Raw genomic sequence first — 16456 nt, forward strand, 5'->3', positions numbered from 1 at the left:
TGTTGAATTCCCCGCCGAGCGGGGGGCTCCGGGTGTGCTGTGTAAAGGCGAAAATGAAAATAAAAGTAAAGCGGGGAGGGGGGGCGGCGCCGGGCGCGATAATTCTCCGTCATTTCTGCCGGAGGCGGAATAGCCGCGTGGGCGAGGGGGGTCCGGGGCCGAGTCCCTGCCCCGGGGCGGTGTCCGCATTCCGCGATGCTGCCGGCGGTGGCGGTCGCGGCGGTGGTGGCCGTGGTGGCCGTGGTGGCCGTGGCCGTCCCCGCTCTGCGGCACCGCCTGTTCCGTTCCGCTCTGCGCCGCGCTGGGGGCCGGTACCGGCGGCGGCTGCAGGCTCTGGGCAGGGACGTGCGGCTGAGCCAGGAGCGGCGGCTGCGGCGCCTGCTGGGCACCGGGACCGCCGGCGGTGAGCGCGGGGCTGCGGCGGGGGGCCGGGAAGGGGTCGGTCCCATGGCTGCCCTTCTCAGTTTGTGCCTCTCCCGGCAGGCTCGGAGCAGTTCCAAGAGCGGCATCCCCTGGGGCAGCCCTGCCGGGAAGAAGCGCCGGAGGATCCGGTTCCCCCGCCGCGTCTGTGGGCTCTGCTCCCCGGCTGCTGGGGCCCCGACCCCCGGCTGCAGGTGCGGGGAGCGGCGGGCGCCGTGGGCGCGGATCCCCGCAGGGTCTGCCCTCCTGACCCTCCCGTTCCCCGCAGGGGTCCCTGCTCTACCTGGACGCCCTCGGTGCCGCCTTTCCACGGGCCCTGTCCCGCCGGGGCACGGCCGTGCTGCACTGGAGCCCTGGCTGTCCCCGCGGCCCGGCGGGGTGGCCGCTGCCCAGCCTGTACTGCACCCCGGCCGCTGCGGGCACCCTGCGCTCTCGGGCGGCTGCGCTGCGGCTGCAGCTGCTCTTTGCCCTGCGGCAGCGAGCGCTGCATGTGCTGGAGGCCGGGCTGGCGGCCGAGCTGCACGATGCGCTGCTGGCCCTGCGCACTGAATGGCCCCGGCTGGCCCAGGAGCTGGCGCTGGGCAGGCTGAGCCCCCAGCCCGGCCTGCCCGAGGGGGTGCGGGACCAGCTGCAGGCGCTGCTGTCCCCTGATGCTGCCCGGGCAGCCGAGCTCCGTGCTGAGTGCGCCCGTGGCTTCGAGGGCATCGTGTTGCGTCTGTGGCCGCAGCTGGAGGTGGTGGTGGTGAGGACGGCGCATGGCGCGGAGCGGCTCTACCGCGACTCCCTCTGCCAGACCGACTGCCAGGGACTGCCCTTCTACTGCCCCTTCTACCAGGCAGCAGGAGGTGAGTGTCCCCCACGCCGGTGTGGCCCCATGGCCTGCCCTGGGTGCCCACAGGGAGCTGCTGCCATATGGCAGCACAGGTCTCCCTGCCCCAGCAGATGCTGGTGCATCTCTGCTGCATTCGCTTCCTGCAACCTGAGAACGGCTCGGTCCCGGCGCCAGCAAAATTCTGCCCCTTGGAGAGGGGTGAGGCTTCTGTGGGCAAGGGAGGGTCTGGGGAAGCTCACATTGGCACATGATGCCTCTGCCCAGCCCTGCTTGGTATAAACCTGTGGCCACTGGAGCCAGCGCCCCAATTCCTGCTGTGCCCTGACTGGGCTTTCTGCGAGTTCCTGCCCTGCCTGGCCACCAGGGAGCCACGGACGGTGCTGCTGGATGAGCTCTGGGAGGGACGCGAGTATGGGCTGGTTGTGACAGCTCAGCCAGGAGAGTACAGGTGCCTCCTCCCTGCTGTGTAGCCCTGGGGGTCTGCCTCCCCCAGCCCCATGCACCCTTCTCCCCTTCACACTCTCCCTGCCCACGCAGGTGCCGTACTGGGGAGGTGCTGAAGGTGACCGGCTTCCACAAGCAGTGTCCCGTGGTGGAACCTGTGCGCAGGTGAGGACACCCACCCCCTGCCCCTCACCTTTGGGAGCTGGGCCTGTCTTAGCAGGAGGATGCCAGTGACCCACCCTGTGTCCCTGCACTGCAGGGAGAGCCAGACACTGAGTGTGCGAGGTGAGAGCATCCCTGAGGAGCAGTTCTGCCAGAGCCTGGGCCGCACCCTGAGGATGTGGCCAGGGGCTCGCCTGATTGACTATGTCTGTGTGGAGAGCAGCCTGCTGGGTGAGTCCTCCTGAGCTCTCCAAGTCCCCCCAAAAGTGTAGCTGGCACTGCATGGAGCTCTGCAGCCCTCCTGTGCCCAGAGGACAGGGGGCTGAGGGCAGCTTTAACATTCCCATGGTACTGGCCCAGGTGACTCTTCGGGACCCTGTGCCCCCCACTACGAGGTGTTCATGGAGCTGCAGGGCCTGCGGGACCTGTCGGAGGGGCAGCGCTACAGGGTGAGCAGGACACGGGCTCTGCTCTGGGGCTGTGTGGGGTGGCTGAAGGACACTGCTATGGCAGTGTGGGACCAGTACAGGCAGCTGCCCTCTCTTTGCAGCTGGACCAGTGTCTCCAGGAGGATTTCCCCATCTACAAATCCTTCCGCTTCAAGGGCAGCATTGGGCCCCTGCGCCTGCACCTGGTGAGGCCCGGGAGCTTCACCCAGCTGCGGGAAGCTCTGGGCTCCCCCATGCCCATGCCCAGGGTCCTGCGCCAAGAGAAGCTGCTGCGGCTCATCCAGGGATCAGTCATCTCGTAGGGCAGCCTAGGGGTCCCCCTTCCACCCCGGGATTCCCTTGGCATGCACCCTCTGAGGAGGGGTCATGTCCCAGGGGCAGGAGGGCATGGGGGCAAGGGTGCCCAGCCCCAAGGGTTTGGAGCAAATGGAGACAGTGAACTTGACCGTGACCTGTGGTGGCACCGGTGGGCACCACTCAGTGCTGCCGTGGGGATGGAGCAAGAGCTTGGGAGTATCACGGGGCAGGGGAATCCTGCAGCTGCAGGGTCGCTCAGTGCCTTGGCAGCACCTGCAGCCACAGAGGAGTGGGTGCCTGTGCCTTTCCCAAGGGACATATAGTGCACCACAGCCCATGGCTGAGGCAGAGGGCTCAATGGAAACCTGCAGGAGCAGGCAGAGCAGAAGAGCCGTGGCTCATCACTGAGCACTGGGGCCCTGTGGCATTTTGTCCCCTGGCAGGGACACTGCGGGCAGGGCTGGTGGTGGCAGGTGCCACAGAGCAGCCCCAGTCAGGCTTCAGTGCGTGTCCACTGGTTTAAAAATAAGCTCCAGTGAAGGCTGCTTTTAATGTTTTAAAAACCAAATGCAAAATAAAGGAGGATTATCTCTTAAAAATAAATAAAGGACCGAACTCTGGGATTGATTTTTTTTAGACTATTATTTTTAATCCTCATTAAAGAGATTGCTCAAGCAGTCTGACTGCTCTGGGGGCTGAGGAGTTGCTGCTGTTCTTGGGGGTCCTGGGGAAGGGACAGCCATGAATATTTAACCAGCAGAGTGGCTGCTGTGCTCTGGGGGCTGAGGCTCTTTGTGCCTTTGAGGCACATGTGTACTATCGGGAGGGACTGGTCATTTCCCCCCATGCTCATTAAGGGTTATTTCAAGGGCTGGTGAGGGCGTGGGGGGCACCTGCTGTGCCGCAGCTGCTGCTGGGGGGCAGCCGGGCCGTGGGCAGGAGATGATCCCTTGAACAAGGCTCACACAAAGCAAAGCATCCTCCAGCACAGCCGAGACCCCCGCCAGGCACGAACCTGGCTGAGGCCTGCTCTCCCATCCCTGCTGGAAAAAAACTGGAGCAAAATTTCTGCTCCAGGTCGCGGTGAAGCTTTGCCTTGGGCTGGGAGCGCCCCCGCAACAAAAGCCTTGAGGCAGCTGCCTGGCAGAGCCGTGCGGGGCCAGGGCTGCGCTGGGCGGCTCTGCTTGCGCCGCCGTGCCCGGGCACCACCCCGGAGGGAGGGGAGGTCGCTGGGGTGGAACCCGCTGGGCAGGGCCAGGCTGCTGCGTGCCCGCCTGGGTTTGGATGCCAGGCTGCAGGGCGCAAGGTCGATTTGAGTGCCCGACTGCAGGGTGCAGCTTGTTTCGGGTGCAGGCTCATTTGTGCTGCTGGTACCAAGGCTAGAGGGTGCGGGTGCCCGGCTGAAGGGTGCCAGGCGGGGTTTGCGTGCCCGGCTGCAGGGTGCGGGGTCGGCCGGGATCCCACCGGGATGGGGCGGCTGCCGGGCCCGGACGCTGCGGTGCTGGGCGGAGGCCGGGGATGCCCCGGCGCTGGAAGGTGCCGGTGCCCGGTGCCCGTCCGCGCCCCGCCGCTGCAGCTCGGTGCTCGGGGGCCGCGCAGTCCCCATCCCCATCCCCATCCCCATCCCCATCCCCGCCGCGTCCCCGCCCCCGGCCCGGCCCGTCTCCTCCTCCCGGCCGCGCCGCCTCCCGCCCGCTCCGCCACTGAGCCCGCAGCGGCGGCGGCGGCGGGCGCAGGCTCCGGGCGCCCCGGGGCCCCGCGGCGGCCGCTGCCCTGAGGCCGCGGGGGATGGCGGAGGGGTCCCGGGGCGCCCCGCCGCCGGGCTCGCCCCGCCCCGCCGCGCCGCTGCCTAACGGGCCCCGCGGCGGCGGCGGCGGCAGCCCCGGCTCGGGCTCAGGCAGCAGCAGCCGCGAGGACTCGGCGGAGCGGAGCCCCGCGCCCGCCGCGCCCCGGGCCAGCATCATGAAGGTGAGAGCCCCGCACCGGCCCGGCCCCCCCGCGCCCCGGGCCCGGCACCTGCGCAGCGCTGGGGTGCCGAGCCGTGTCCCCCCGCCGAGCCCCGCGTCCCCCCGCACCGGCTCTGTCCGCCGCTCCTCGCTCCCCCTGTGCCCGTGGAGCCGCTCCGAGGAGCTGCAGAGCAGCCGCATCCCCCGGGCGACCGAGGGTCGCCGCCTGCCCGCGGTGCTGGTCACGCCGGGACTGACACGGCGTCCCCGCGCCCTGCCCGGACCCAGGGTCCCCAAGGGCACAATCTGGCCCGGCCCGGCTCTGTGGAGTGTCCATGGATCGCCCTGTCAAGTGCCGTGGCCGCGCTGCAGCATCACCCGGTCCTGCTCAGGACACCCCTGGGTTCCCGTGAGAAGATGCCCGCTCCTGCCCCTGGAGCAGCCTCTGCTCTCCCGTGCTCTCTCCTGACAAGCGCCGAGCCTCGGGCCTGGCCTGAGCAGCTCGCAGTCTGCTCCCAGCACCTGATGTTGGTATCGCCGGGCCGTGGTGGGGCCGGGGTCTAGGGGGGTCTCCCAGCTGGGTGGGCAGTGGATCCCACGTGTGCTTTCCTAAATGCACCCCCTTGATTGTGCTGATGCCAGCGGTACTCGCTGACACAATAGGTCACGTCCGCCCGGGACTTGCCTCCCCGCTCCCGGCAGCCTATTTTAAGCTGGGATTGCTCCGGTGCTATTAATACCCGGTGAGGGGGCTGTTTCCGTGGTGCCCCAGCCCAGTTTTCTGGACAGCGGAGTCAGGACCTTGAGTCCCTGCCCGCGCCCGCCTGGGCTCTCGCTGCAAACTGTTGCGGGGGCGGCCGGGCTGTGCCCACGCGGTGACGGCACCGAGACCTGCGAGTGCTCCCGTGCTACCAGAGGCTGCTGCCACTGCACCGTCTGTGCCCGCTTTCCTTGGGGACCTTGCCGAGGTCTCCTCCCGGGACGGACCAGCATCATTCCTTGCCCAGGGACCATCCGTGGGCATGGCTGGCTGGGGGTGGTGAACATCTCGCTTGCACCGGGCCGGGCACATCCCTGTCACCACCTGCGTCACCGCGGGATTTGGCCTCACGTGAAGGTCGGGTGGCCCAGGGCCAGCACTGGAGAGGGAGGGCGCTGGCCCGGGGGAGGTCAGACCCGGACAGTGTCCCCAGCTTGTGCCGATCCGTTGTGCATCCCCGAGTCCATCCGGGGCCTGGGCGGCAGCGGAGGCACATGTGGAAAGAGCTGCCAGCTCTGTTATTTTTTGGGATTTCCAGAAAAGGCTGGAGGAGTGAATCTGAAAGTGCGACTCACTGGCTGTGTGGAGACAGGGGGGCCTGGGGCACCGGGGTTCAGAGCTGTCCCCTGCAGTGTCCCTGCGCCCTGGCTAGAGGACCTGCTCCCTTCTTTCTTCCCAGGCTGAAAGCGGAGCGGGCTGATGGTCCCGTGGGCTGAGAGGGACTTGGGGGTATTGGATATTCTGCAGGAGGTTTCGCTTCCATAGCATTTTGCTGCTCTGCCCCCCGAGCCCCCTTCCCATCGCACGCCAGTCCCAGGAGCTGTGTGGTGCCTCTGCTGGGATCTGACTCCACGGCCCCTCGCCGGGGAGTGGCAGCTGGTGCCGCGGGGAGTGGATGTGTCAGTCGCTCTCTTCTTGGCAGGGAACAAGCGACGGTAGAAAAGCCCTGACTGTGCCTGGCCTCCCACTGCCTCAGCTCTGGGGCTGCTGCCTGCCCGCACCCCTGCCCACGCTGGATGAGGGGTAGCGGGGAGACCCGGGACCTGGGGAATTCAGCTGCAGATGAGTCACGTCACGGCCAGGCTGCGGGATAAAGGGAAAGGAGGGACAACTGACGGACTCTTCTCCATCCCCTGCTTTGAGAGTGGGTTATGTGGTCGGTAACGGTGGCCGTCACGTGGAGGCTGAGATTAGGGCATCAGCACTCACCAGGGCACTAATGAAGGAGATAATTGGCTGAAGAGGTGCTTAACACATGCTGCAGGGCTGAGCAGGGCAGGCAGCTGGGCTGGAACGTGCCCTCCTTGTGAGCCCACGCTCACCACTGGCACCGCGGTCGGCATCGCGGTCTGTGCTTCGCTCTGTGGAGCCCTGCCTGCTCCCTGCCAGCTCGGTGGCACAGCGAGCAGCATCCCTGCTCCGGCCGGAGCTCTGCCCTCTGTCTGGGGGTGTTCCATGCTGTCACGGCCATGGGCACCGTGTCCTCCCGGCTCCACTGCTGCCTTACTCGTCACCTGCCTGCGCTGCTCCTGCCGCGCCTCGCCCAGCACTCCGTGGGCTGTCCCCCGGGTTGAAGACCACCGGGAACAGCCTGGGAAAGGCTGCCAGGGAGCGGAGACTCTTCCCTGCTGGTCCCCAGGCCGCACCGAGGAGCGCAGGGCGGCTGCAGACGGGAGGCTCCTCGCATCCCCTGTTCGCTGTTTGCCCGTTCAGAGGGAGAAGCGGGGTCTGTGTGCGCTCTTGGCTCTGTGCCACCCATCTGCACCCCAAAGTGCTGCAGCGGGCACCCCCTCCCCTATCTACCCCTGAGAGGGTGGGGGTCTGCAGGGAGGGCGTTCGGGCTTTGCCCTGAGCCGGGGTGCGGGGGAACCGGCGGGGCTGGTGCCGGTGCCGGTGGGGTGTGTGTGGCTGCCTGCAGCGGGCACAGCTGGAAGCAGGTCCCTGGCTCTGGGTGCACGCAGGCCCCCCGCCCGTGTTTCCTTTCCGGATGGATTTCCTGTTTTCAGCTGTGGGGCCCGGTGCGGAGCCGCTCGGGGTGGGTGCGCCGGGCGGGGAGCGGGTCCGCAGAGAGGCGGGGGTCCTGCCGGGGGGCAGGAGGTGCGGCCCTCGGTGCCCATCGCCCCTCGGCCAGCTGGGGGCTGCGGCTGCCTGTCAGTGGGGCGCTCAGATTGCAGCACGCAGGAAGCATCCGGCGTCGAGTCGTTCCCCGCAGGGCTGGCCGATGGCGTGACCTGCCGCTGAGCGCCTGCCGACCCGGGATGGCTGGCACCGAGGCAGGGTCTTGGAGCTCGGCCAGCTCCCTGGAGCAATCTGGCAGCGAGAGGATGCAAACAGCCACCACATCCGAGCTCCGGAGTAGTAGGATATGCCTGGCACTAACAGGGGGCTCAGGGCTGGTGCTGGTTCCTCCTTCCCTGGGCATCCCTGGAGGATTCCCCATTCCCTGGGGAAGCCACACATCTATTTGAGTGACCTATCCCGGATGTCCTTGGCTGTGGCTGCCTGACCCCGTGGGGCAGATCCCAACCCAGGATCAGGCACGGGATGCGCTTGCCCAGGTGCAGCCCCATGCAGGAGCTGTGGAAGCTGTCGGGACACTGAAGGGGAGCAATCCCTCACGTCCAACCTGGGCAGCTGAGCAGGACCTGCCCCTGACAGAGACACCACCAGATTAGAGGTGACTCACCATAATCTTGAAGAAGTGGATTAAATCTCCTCCTACTGTGCTGCTTAATGAAATCCATCCCATAATACACTCCTGGCCCTGCTGTTCCCCCTTATCCCCTGCCAGCTCCGTGGCAGCTGGGTCCCCCTCCCCGTAGTGAGGCAGGACAGAGTGTGGGTATGAGGTGCTGGCAGCAAACAGCCCGTGCCCTCGTGACCCTGCGCTCTGTGGGACAGAGCCGTGGCCATGGTGGTCCCCAGCATGTGGCACTGGCAGGGACTGTCCTGCCCCGCTCCTCGCAGGAGAGCAGGGGTCTGCCTTGGGCTGCCCAGGAGCAGCTCTGCTCATGCATCACATGCTGGGTGTCTGTTTTCCTCTGGTGTCCCCAGGCCAAGCAGCCAGGGGTGTGCTGGGCTGCTGGCGCATGGCTGTGCCTGTGAGGGTGAGCGAGCAGTGGGGAAGGATCCAGCTCAGGGCCAGGAGCAGGAAGGAAGGAAGGAAAGCAGAGTTAAAATAAGCCAGGCAGTGAGCTGTGAGGAAAGCCAGGGCTGGAGCTGGCTCCCAGCCCCCAGGAGAGGGGTGGACTGGTGTGGACTGGGCTTAGAGTGGTGCTGGGGCACCCTGGGGCAGTGCTAAGCACTACTTTGGGCTGGGGTGGGGTGGGGGGACCATGGGGAAGGAGGATGCCAGGAACTGGTGAGGCCTGTGCTGCCTGGCTGTCCCTGATGGCTCTGCCCCTTTCCCACCCTGGCAGGATGGCTCTCGGCAGCGGCCAGCACAGAAGAAGAAGACAGTGTCCTTCAGCTCCATGCCCAATGACCGCAAGATCAACAGCACAGCTGCCTGCATCTCCCTCATGCTGGAGGGCTGTGAGCTGAAGAAGGTGCGCTCCAACTCCCGCATGTACAGCCGCTTCTTCGTGCTGGACGCCGACATGCGCTCCGTGCGCTGGGAGCCCTCCAAGAAGGACTCAGAGAAGGCCAAGATCGAGATCAAATCGGTCAAAGAGGTGCGTGTGGGCAAGAAGACACCTGTCCTGCGCAGCAATGGCCTCTCCGACCAGTTCCCAGACGAGTGCGCCTTCTCCATCATCTATGGAGACAACTACGAGTCCCTGGACCTGGTGGCCAGCTCAGCAGATGTGGTGAGTGCCTGGGTGATGGGGCTGCGCTATCTGGTGTCCTATGGAAAGCACAGCCCTGAGGCACCTGGGACTGGCCACCCCAGCCTCCGGACATCCTGGATCTCCTCTGTCTTTGACCTTGCTGACCTGGAGAAGTCTGGCCGCATCCCTGTGTCCCGGGCTGTGCAGCTGATCAAAGCACTCAACCCTGGCATGAAGACCTCCACCATTGAGCTGAAGTTCAAGGAACTGCAGAAGGCCAGCGAGCGTCCTGGAACGGAGGTGGCCTGTGACCTCTTCGTGGAGGCATACTGTGAGCTCTGCACCCGCCCTGAGATCTTCTTCCTGCTGGTCCAGTTCTCCAGCAACAAGGAATACCTGGGTGTGAAGGACCTGCTGATGTTCCTGGAGGTGGAGCAGGGCATGGAGGGGGTGACAGAGGAGAAGTGCTTGGAGATCGTCAGCAAGTATGAACCCTCCAAGGAGGGCCGGGAGAAGGGCTACCTGGCCATCGACGGCTTCACACGTTACCTGCTCTCTGCTGACTGCTCCATCTTTGACCCGCAGCACCGCAAGGTCTGCCAGGACATGGCGCAGCCCCTCTCCCACTACTACATCAGCTCTGCCCACAGCGCCTGCCTGCTGGAGGACAACTTCTGGGGCCGCTCAGACATCAGTGGCTACATCAGTGCCCTGGGCCTGGGCTGCCGCAGCATCGAGCTGGTGCTGTGGGACGGCCCCGAGGGTGAGCCCGTGGTGTACACCAGCCCCTCAGCTGCCTCCTGTGTGCCCTTCCGTGCCGTGGTGGGGCTGATTGACCAGCACGCCTTCACTGCCTCCGCCTACCCCCTGATCCTCTGCCTGGTGGTGCGCTGCTCGGCCCCCCAGCAGCGACTCGCTGCTCAGTGCCTGCGCAAGACGCTGGGGGAGAAGCTGTACCTGGAGCCCCCCAACCCCGTGGCGTCCTACCTGCCGTCCCCGGAGGAGCTCAAGGGCCGCATCCTCATCAAGGGCAAGAAGCTGCCGCCCACCTGCGAGGACAGCGAGGGGGAGGTGTCGGACGAGGAGGAAGGCTGGGAGCTGGCGCGGCGACTGGGCCAGGAGGACCGGGAGGCACCGGAGGGAGGTGGCCTGCGGCGGGTGCGCCTCAGCCGTGAGCTCTCGGAGCTGGTGAGCCTCTGCCAGGCTGTCCCCTTCCAGGACTTTGAGAGCTCGAGACGTGGGCAACGCTACTGGGAGATGTGCTCCTTCAGCGAGGTGGAGGCGGGACGCTTCGCCAACGAGTGCCCGGCTGAGCTGGTCAGCTACAACAAGCGGTTCCTCTCCCGCATCTACCCCAGCCCCATGCGCATCGATGCCAGCAACATGAACCCCCAGGATTTCTGGAAGTGCGGCTGCCAGATGGTGGCTATGAACTACCAGACACCAGGGCTCATGATGGACCTGAATGCGGGCTGGTTCCGGCAGAACGGGGCCTGTGGCTACGTCCTCCGCCCGGCCATCATGCGGGAGGAGGTCTCCTACTTCAGTGCCAACGCCAAGGACTCCCTGCCTGGGGTGCCTGCCCAGCTCCTGCACCTCAAGGTCATCAGTGGGCAGAACCTGCCCAAGCCCAAGGGCTCGGGGGCCAAGGGGGAGGTTGTGGAGCCCTATGTCTGTGCTGAAATCCATGGCATCCCGGCCGACTGTGCTGAGCACCGCACCAAGACAGCCCTGCAGAGCGGGGACAACCCCATCTTCGACGAGAGCCTGGAGTTCCAGATCAACCTGCCGGAGCTGGCCGTCCTGCGCTTCGTTGTGCTGGACGATGACTACATTGGGGATGAGTTCATTGCCCAGTACACCATCCCCTTCGAGTGCCTGCAGCCTGGCTACCGCCATGTCCCCCTCCAGTCGCTGGCCGGGGAGCCCCTGCCCCACGCCACCCTCTTTGTGCATGTGGCCATCACTGACCGCCGTGGTGGGGGCAAGGGGCACCGCCGGGGGCTGGCGGGGCGCCGGGGCCGCCGAGTGCGGGAGTACACTTCCACCAAGGCCACTGGCATCAAAGCCATCGATGAAGTCTTCCGGACGGCCACCCAGCCGCTGCGGGAGGCCACTGACCTGCGGGAGAATGTACAGGTATGGACCCCGCAGAGGCACCCGGGGACCTGGTTTGTGCAGGGGAGGATGGGGCTGGACTGAGAGTGGTGGGAAGCCAGGCTGTCCCCCCTTTCCCAGGGGATGTGAGCGAGAAGCAGAGAGCTGTGGGAAATGGGGGTGCTCCTGGGGGTCTGCCCAGCTGAACTGACGCTGGACACTGGTCTCTGCAGAATGCGTTGGTCTCCTTCAAGGAGCTGTGTGGGCTGACACCCGCTGCTAATATGAAGCAGTGCATCCTGACGGTGTCCACGTGGCTGCTGCACAGTGACAGCGCACCCAGTGTCACCCTCAACCTGGCAGAGCAGTACCCCCCCATGGAGGCCCAGGGCCCCATCCCTGACCTGCTGCGCAAGGTCCTCACTGCCTACGAGACGGTAAGTGCCGTCCTGCTGGGCTCAGCTCCTTGGGGAGGCTCCCTGGGATCAGAGGGACCAGCAGCCAGTGGTGGTGCAGGTTTTGTGGGATGAACCCAGGCAGTTTTTATGGGATGAACTTGAGTAGGTTTGTGGGATGAACCCAGGCAGGTTTTGTGGGATGGATCAGAAGGTCCAAGGATGGGGAATCGTGAGCTCACTGTCCCCATCCTGGGGCAGGGGAAGGTGAGTGGCCAGGGGGCTGCATCAGGGCTGCCCAGGAAGGAGTCTTGCCAAGGCACAGGCTTGCCCAGATCATCTGACCCTTGGACACTGCAGCCCCTCCCCTATGTCTGCACTGCCTGTCCCTCGTCCTGGTCCCACCAGGTGGGAGAAATCCCATTAATAGCCACAGCCAGAGCTGCTTCCTTCTTTTGTGTTGAAGGGAACCTGGCCGTTGGCCAGGTGCAGGTCACACCATACCCAGCCATGTGTGGTGAGGTGGGAAGGACCAGGCCCTGGGCTTGGTGTGGGGACAGCCCCTGATGAGCCCCATCACCTCATCCACTTGGCTGGGGGCACAGGGCCAGGGCTGGCCAGCTCCTCACGCTGCCCCTCTCCCTAGATGATCCAGACTAGCCGGACGCTGATCGAGTCTGCCGACGCCGTGTACGGGAAGCTCATCCAGGCACAGCAGGCAGGTGGGTCCTGCAGGGCAGCCCCAGCTCCGCTCTGGCTCTGGCTGTGGACCCAAGCACGTCCTGGGGCTGAGGGCTTCCTGCACTGGGGCAGGGTGTGGGTGGGTGGGCTGCAGAGCTGTGTGGTAGGGAGCAAGCAGAGTGGGGGAGGCTGATGAGGAAGCGGGGAAGAGTCATTAGCTGTCAAAAACCAGAACATAATTAGTGCCAGAAATAACAGGCTAGGGCTGACGGCAGAAATGGCAACTGAGTGTTAAGACTTCCCAAACACATGGCAGAACCCACACAGGCAGGTGCTGCTGCCGCCTGCCCTGGTCCTCCCCGCAGGTGCCCCCACTCTGGCAGCGGCCTGGGACCTCTGGCCCCACTCCAGGCCCTGATGGCTGCGTGGCCCCTCTGTTGGCTGGGAACCCACAGGGATAGCCCCACCAGCTCCAGAGGCTTCTGTGGGCTCCCCTTGGGGCTGGGAGAGTGTCAGGAGCTGGAGGGGCTGGGGAAGAAGGAGGGGGCCCTGCTCTGCTGTCCCCGCCATGCCAGCCTCGCTGCCAGCAGCCGTGTTTGTTCCCTGCCTACGCGGCAGACGGAAATCTCCCCAAGCTCTTGGCTCAGCTCTGCCACTGCTGCGAGCGCTGGGGGAGCGGAGCAGTGGGGCACAAGCTGCAGGGCACAGATTGGTGCTGTGCCCTCTGTGCTGCTCTGGCTGCTGCGCTGGGGTGCTGCAGGGCAGAGCGATTCTGGGGTGTGCAGAGGGATTCAGGGGTTCCAGGGGTGCCGGTAGGCAGCAATTTGGCGGCTGCAGCCCCCACCCCCGTGCTCTCGTGCTGCCTGTCCCTGCTCTCACCCCGGCCATGCTGTGGACAAGCCCCTGTGGTGGCAGCACAGCCGGAACCCGGCTGGCAGGAGCTGGGGGTCCGGGGAGCTGCGGTGGGGGCGCGGGGCCGTGGGAGCGCTGATTGGCAGCGCGAGGGCGAGCGAGCTGCGTGGGAACCCTCGCGTGGGCCCAGAGCCGGTGCTGCGTCAGGAGGGGTAAATATAGCACCCACTCAGGGGATGTCACGTGGGGCACAGTGACGGGGTCTGCGCTCCGATGGGGGGGTCTGGGGGCCCTGCTCCCATTCCCCCCCAGATGAGCCATGGAATTCAAGAGTTGTGCCTCTGCCCAGGGTCTCCGCTGCCCTTCCAGACCTCTGGGGTCCAGAGTGGCCACAGGCCACAGCTGGCCATGGTGCTGGGATGTTTGGGGTTCCATTGGCCCATCATTTGGGCCATGGAGGATTCTTGAGGCTCCCTGGGCAGGGGGGAGCCCACCCAGCCTGCAACCCCATGGTGGGCAAAGGGCATCCCTCTGGCTTGGTCCTTGTTGGTCGTGGGTGGTGGCTGTCCCTGTGCCGATGTCCCTGCACCCACTGAGCACCTCTCCCACCAATGCAGGGATGGATTTCCACAAGGAGCTGCACCGCATCGAGGCCAAGGAAGGGCTGAGGGGGCACAAGCTGCAGAAGGCGCTGGAGAGCTTCGCCTGGAACATCACCGTCCTCAAGGTGAGGGGCAAGGGCTGCAGGGATACCTCTGCCCTGCCCCTTCACCCTCCTGCCTGCACCCTAACACACCCCCGTCTCCTCCCCGCAGGGCCAGGCTGACCTCCTCAAGCATGCCAAGGCGGAGGCACTGGACAACCTGTGGCAGATCCACAACGCGGGGCAGTCCTGCGGCATCGGCAGGAACGGATCAGCCTCGCCGGAACCCTCTCGGCTGCAAGCTCCGCTGGAGCCCATCCCTGAGACAGACGGAGGTGGCGACACAGCGTCCTGCTGACCCCGGTCTGGGGCTCGGGGCCCGGACTGAGCACCCCTGGCCGCAGGGGCCGGGAGCAGGGAGCCCCAGCCTGCCCGGGGAATGTGTGTGAGGCTGGGTGCCTGTGCTCTGCCGTGTTGAGGGACTTGCACCAGAATTCAGTGTAGAGGTTGGGGAGAGATGTCCCTGCTCCCTTCTGCCCCACCAAGCTCCCAGAGGACTCATCCATCCCCTCCATCTGCTTCTGGAGCCAGTACTCTGCCGAGGGGCCAGTGGGATGCTGGTACCCCAGTGCCCATGTGCATGTACCCAGCCTGCTGTGCCAGATGCCACGTGGAAAAGCAGCCCCAGGTCTGGAGTTCTGCCCACCCTCTCCAGGGCTGCAGGTTTGGCCTTCACCAGCCCTGGGGAAAACCTGGCTGGGGCTGGAAGGATCCTGACTGGTCTTGTCACCTCCATAGCATCCCTGGGGTCCCCACTATACAGAGGAGCTGAGAGGTTCTCTGGTGCAGCAGATGTGGGGTCAGAGTGTCCCCGTGGCTTCTGGCATCAGGGAAATGTTTGGGTTCAACCCCCAGGGCAAGGGATTTGAGCACAAGCAAAGGCTGGAGGTGGTCTGGGGTCAGGCGGGGGCTGTGCAGTGTTATAAAGAGTGCAAGACCGTCCCTGGTGCCCTGTGGCTCCCTCTGTTCCAGGCACAGGAGCAGGATGGGATGGTGTCACCAAAGGGGATGGAGGGTGGCAGCAGGTACAGGACCCTGGTGGCACCATCCCTCCCTGGTAGCAGCCAAGCGCAGGGTGACGGCTCCCCACGTCAGTCAGGGAGCAGTAGAGCTGCTGGCAGCCCTTTGTTCGGGGGTTTAATTAGCCTAATGGGGCTCTGAGCAGCGGCCAGCGCTGACCTTCAGCCCATTTGTGCCAGCCCAGCAGCGCGGCCCGGGGGCAATTACGGCCTCATTAGTGCCAGGCATCCCGTCCAGTGAGTACCCTCACAATGGGGACGTGCAAATGAGGGGAAAAATGAGGGGAAAGGCCTGGACGGTCTCCGGGCTACCGGCCACAGCGCTCCCACGTCTCCCAGAGACCAGTCGCTGCCGCTGGCCCAGCGGTATTTTTGGCAGCACTATTGTGCCGGGCTCTATAAAGTGGCAGTGGCAGTGAGGGTGCCGTGCTGTCGGCTGCCCGATGGGACATGCCCCAGAGCCGCTCGGCCACCTGAAGACCCCAGCAAGGATGGACGTGCCCAACACCAAGGTGGGGCTGGGGTACTGCAGCCCCTGGGGACAAGAGAACAGCGATGGGTGGGAGATCAGAGTGTAGGGCTGGGGGTGTGGGAGGGCCTGGCCGGTTTCTTGGGAGTCTCCGAGTGTGCAGCAAATCCCCGGGACTCCCCGACTGTACCAGCAGCTGATGAGGGAACTGCTTGGGAGGGAGCTGGGCGTGCAGTGCCTGCAGCATTCACTGCTTGTGCCATGGCACTGGGCAGAGAGGAGGGGTGTCTGCCACAGCTGCTGGGTGCCGGAGCAGGGCTGCGGTGAGGACACCCACATCTGGCTGCTGGCTGGAACACAGGGGAGGGCGACAGTCCAGGTGCACCTCGGGTGTGGGGCTGGGCCGCTGTGGCAACAACCAGGGCAGGGAGGAGTTGAAACATCAGTGAGCACAGCAGGGGGAAGGGTCCTGGGGCTCTGCAGTTCCCCCCTCTCTGTTCCTGCCCTGCTCTAACGCTGCGCGTTGCTCTGGCAGCCCCGGCGAGCTGCCTGCCTCCTGCTCCTGCTCCTCTTCTGCTCCCTGGCTGCTGCCCGGCAGAACCTGCCCCACTGCTGCCGGCAGAAGACCTGCTCCTGCCGTGTCTACGACCTCCTGCACGGCATGGGCAACCACGCCGCTGGCATCCTCACACTGGGCAAGAGGAAGAGCGTCCCCCTGGCCTTCCAGAGCCGGCTGTACCGCCTGCTCCATGGCTCCGGCAACCACGCTGCGGGCATCCTCACCATGGGCAAGCGCGGGCAGCACCCTGGCACCACCTGCCACGACACGCTGGGCTGCCCTGCGGGCACGGTCGCCCAGCCGACAGCGGTGCCGAGAGGTGCTGACAGCAGCCCTGACGGCCCCAGGGAGTGCCAGGGACACTCAGGGAAGGATCTGAGAACGAGCCAGGCCCAGGGAGCTGCGAGGAGCTTTTACTAAATGGGACGGGGGCAGCGGGACAGAGAGGGGATCCCTGGCAGGGGGCACTCCGGGGACACACAGCCGGAGCTCAGTGTAAATAGCACTTTTAGATACCTCCTCCCAGCCCTGGCCCTGGCCCGGCCTGCTCAGGGCACCGCGGGCACCGCGGCCTTTTACAATAAATGGTAGCCTGATGTCA

The 16456-nt window shown here is 65.6% G+C and overlaps 3 protein-coding genes across 3 annotated transcripts; all 3 read left to right on the forward strand.

Annotated features, from left to right (window-relative positions):
- Positions 1-91: 91 nt before the first annotated feature.
- GHDC (GH3 domain containing) lies at positions 92-3227 on the forward strand. Its single transcript, XM_086864656.1, has 8 exons — positions 92-403; positions 484-614; positions 689-1265; positions 1517-1700; positions 1790-1861; positions 1956-2089; positions 2219-2307; positions 2409-3227. The coding sequence occupies exons 1-8, from the start codon at positions 196-198 to the stop codon at positions 2607-2609; spliced, it is 1596 nt and encodes a 531-aa protein (XP_086720782.1). The 5' UTR covers positions 92-195; the 3' UTR covers positions 2610-3227.
- Positions 3228-4392: 1165 nt separating this feature from the next.
- LOC111939942 (inactive phospholipase C-like protein 2) lies at positions 4393-16456 on the forward strand. Its single transcript, XM_086864339.1, has 6 exons — positions 4393-4572; positions 8730-11219; positions 11411-11614; positions 12219-12294; positions 13723-13832; positions 13921-16456. Exons 1-6 carry the CDS (start codon positions 4393-4395, stop codon positions 14104-14106), a joined length of 3246 nt encoding a protein of 1081 aa, XP_086720465.1. The 3' UTR covers positions 14107-16456.
- On the forward strand, positions 15958-16456 carry HCRT (hypocretin neuropeptide precursor). The gene has a single exon (XM_023942492.2). The coding sequence runs from the start codon at positions 15958-15960 to the stop codon at positions 16273-16275; it is 318 nt and encodes a 105-aa protein (XP_023798260.2). The 3' UTR covers positions 16276-16456.

This window comes from Cyanistes caeruleus, chromosome 27 (assembly GCF_971803275.1).
Source record: "Cyanistes caeruleus chromosome 27, bCyaCae1.hap1.1, whole genome shotgun sequence".
Lineage (NCBI taxonomy): Eukaryota > Metazoa > Chordata > Aves > Passeriformes > Paridae > Cyanistes > Cyanistes caeruleus.

Coding starts and splice junctions, on each gene's coding strand:
- GHDC (XM_086864656.1), top strand. CDS start 196: ATGCTGCCGGCGGTGGCGGTCGCGGCGGTGGTGGCCGTGGTGGCCGTG. Junction 404..483: donor GGGCACCGGGACCGCCGGCG/GTGAGCGCGGGG, acceptor CTCTCCCGGCAG/GCTCGGAGCAGTTCCAAGAG. Junction 1,266..1,516: donor CTTCTACCAGGCAGCAGGAG/GTGAGTGTCCCC, acceptor GCCTCTGCCCAG/CCCTGCTTGGTATAAACCTG.
- LOC111939942 (XM_086864339.1), top strand. CDS start 4,393: ATGGCGGAGGGGTCCCGGGGCGCCCCGCCGCCGGGCTCGCCCCGCCCC. Junction 4,573..8,729: donor CCCGGGCCAGCATCATGAAG/GTGAGAGCCCCG, acceptor CCACCCTGGCAG/GATGGCTCTCGGCAGCGGCC. Junction 12,295..13,722: donor CATCCAGGCACAGCAGGCAG/GTGGGTCCTGCA, acceptor CCACCAATGCAG/GGATGGATTTCCACAAGGAG.
- HCRT (XM_023942492.2), top strand. CDS start 15,958: ATGGGCAACCACGCCGCTGGCATCCTCACACTGGGCAAGAGGAAGAGC.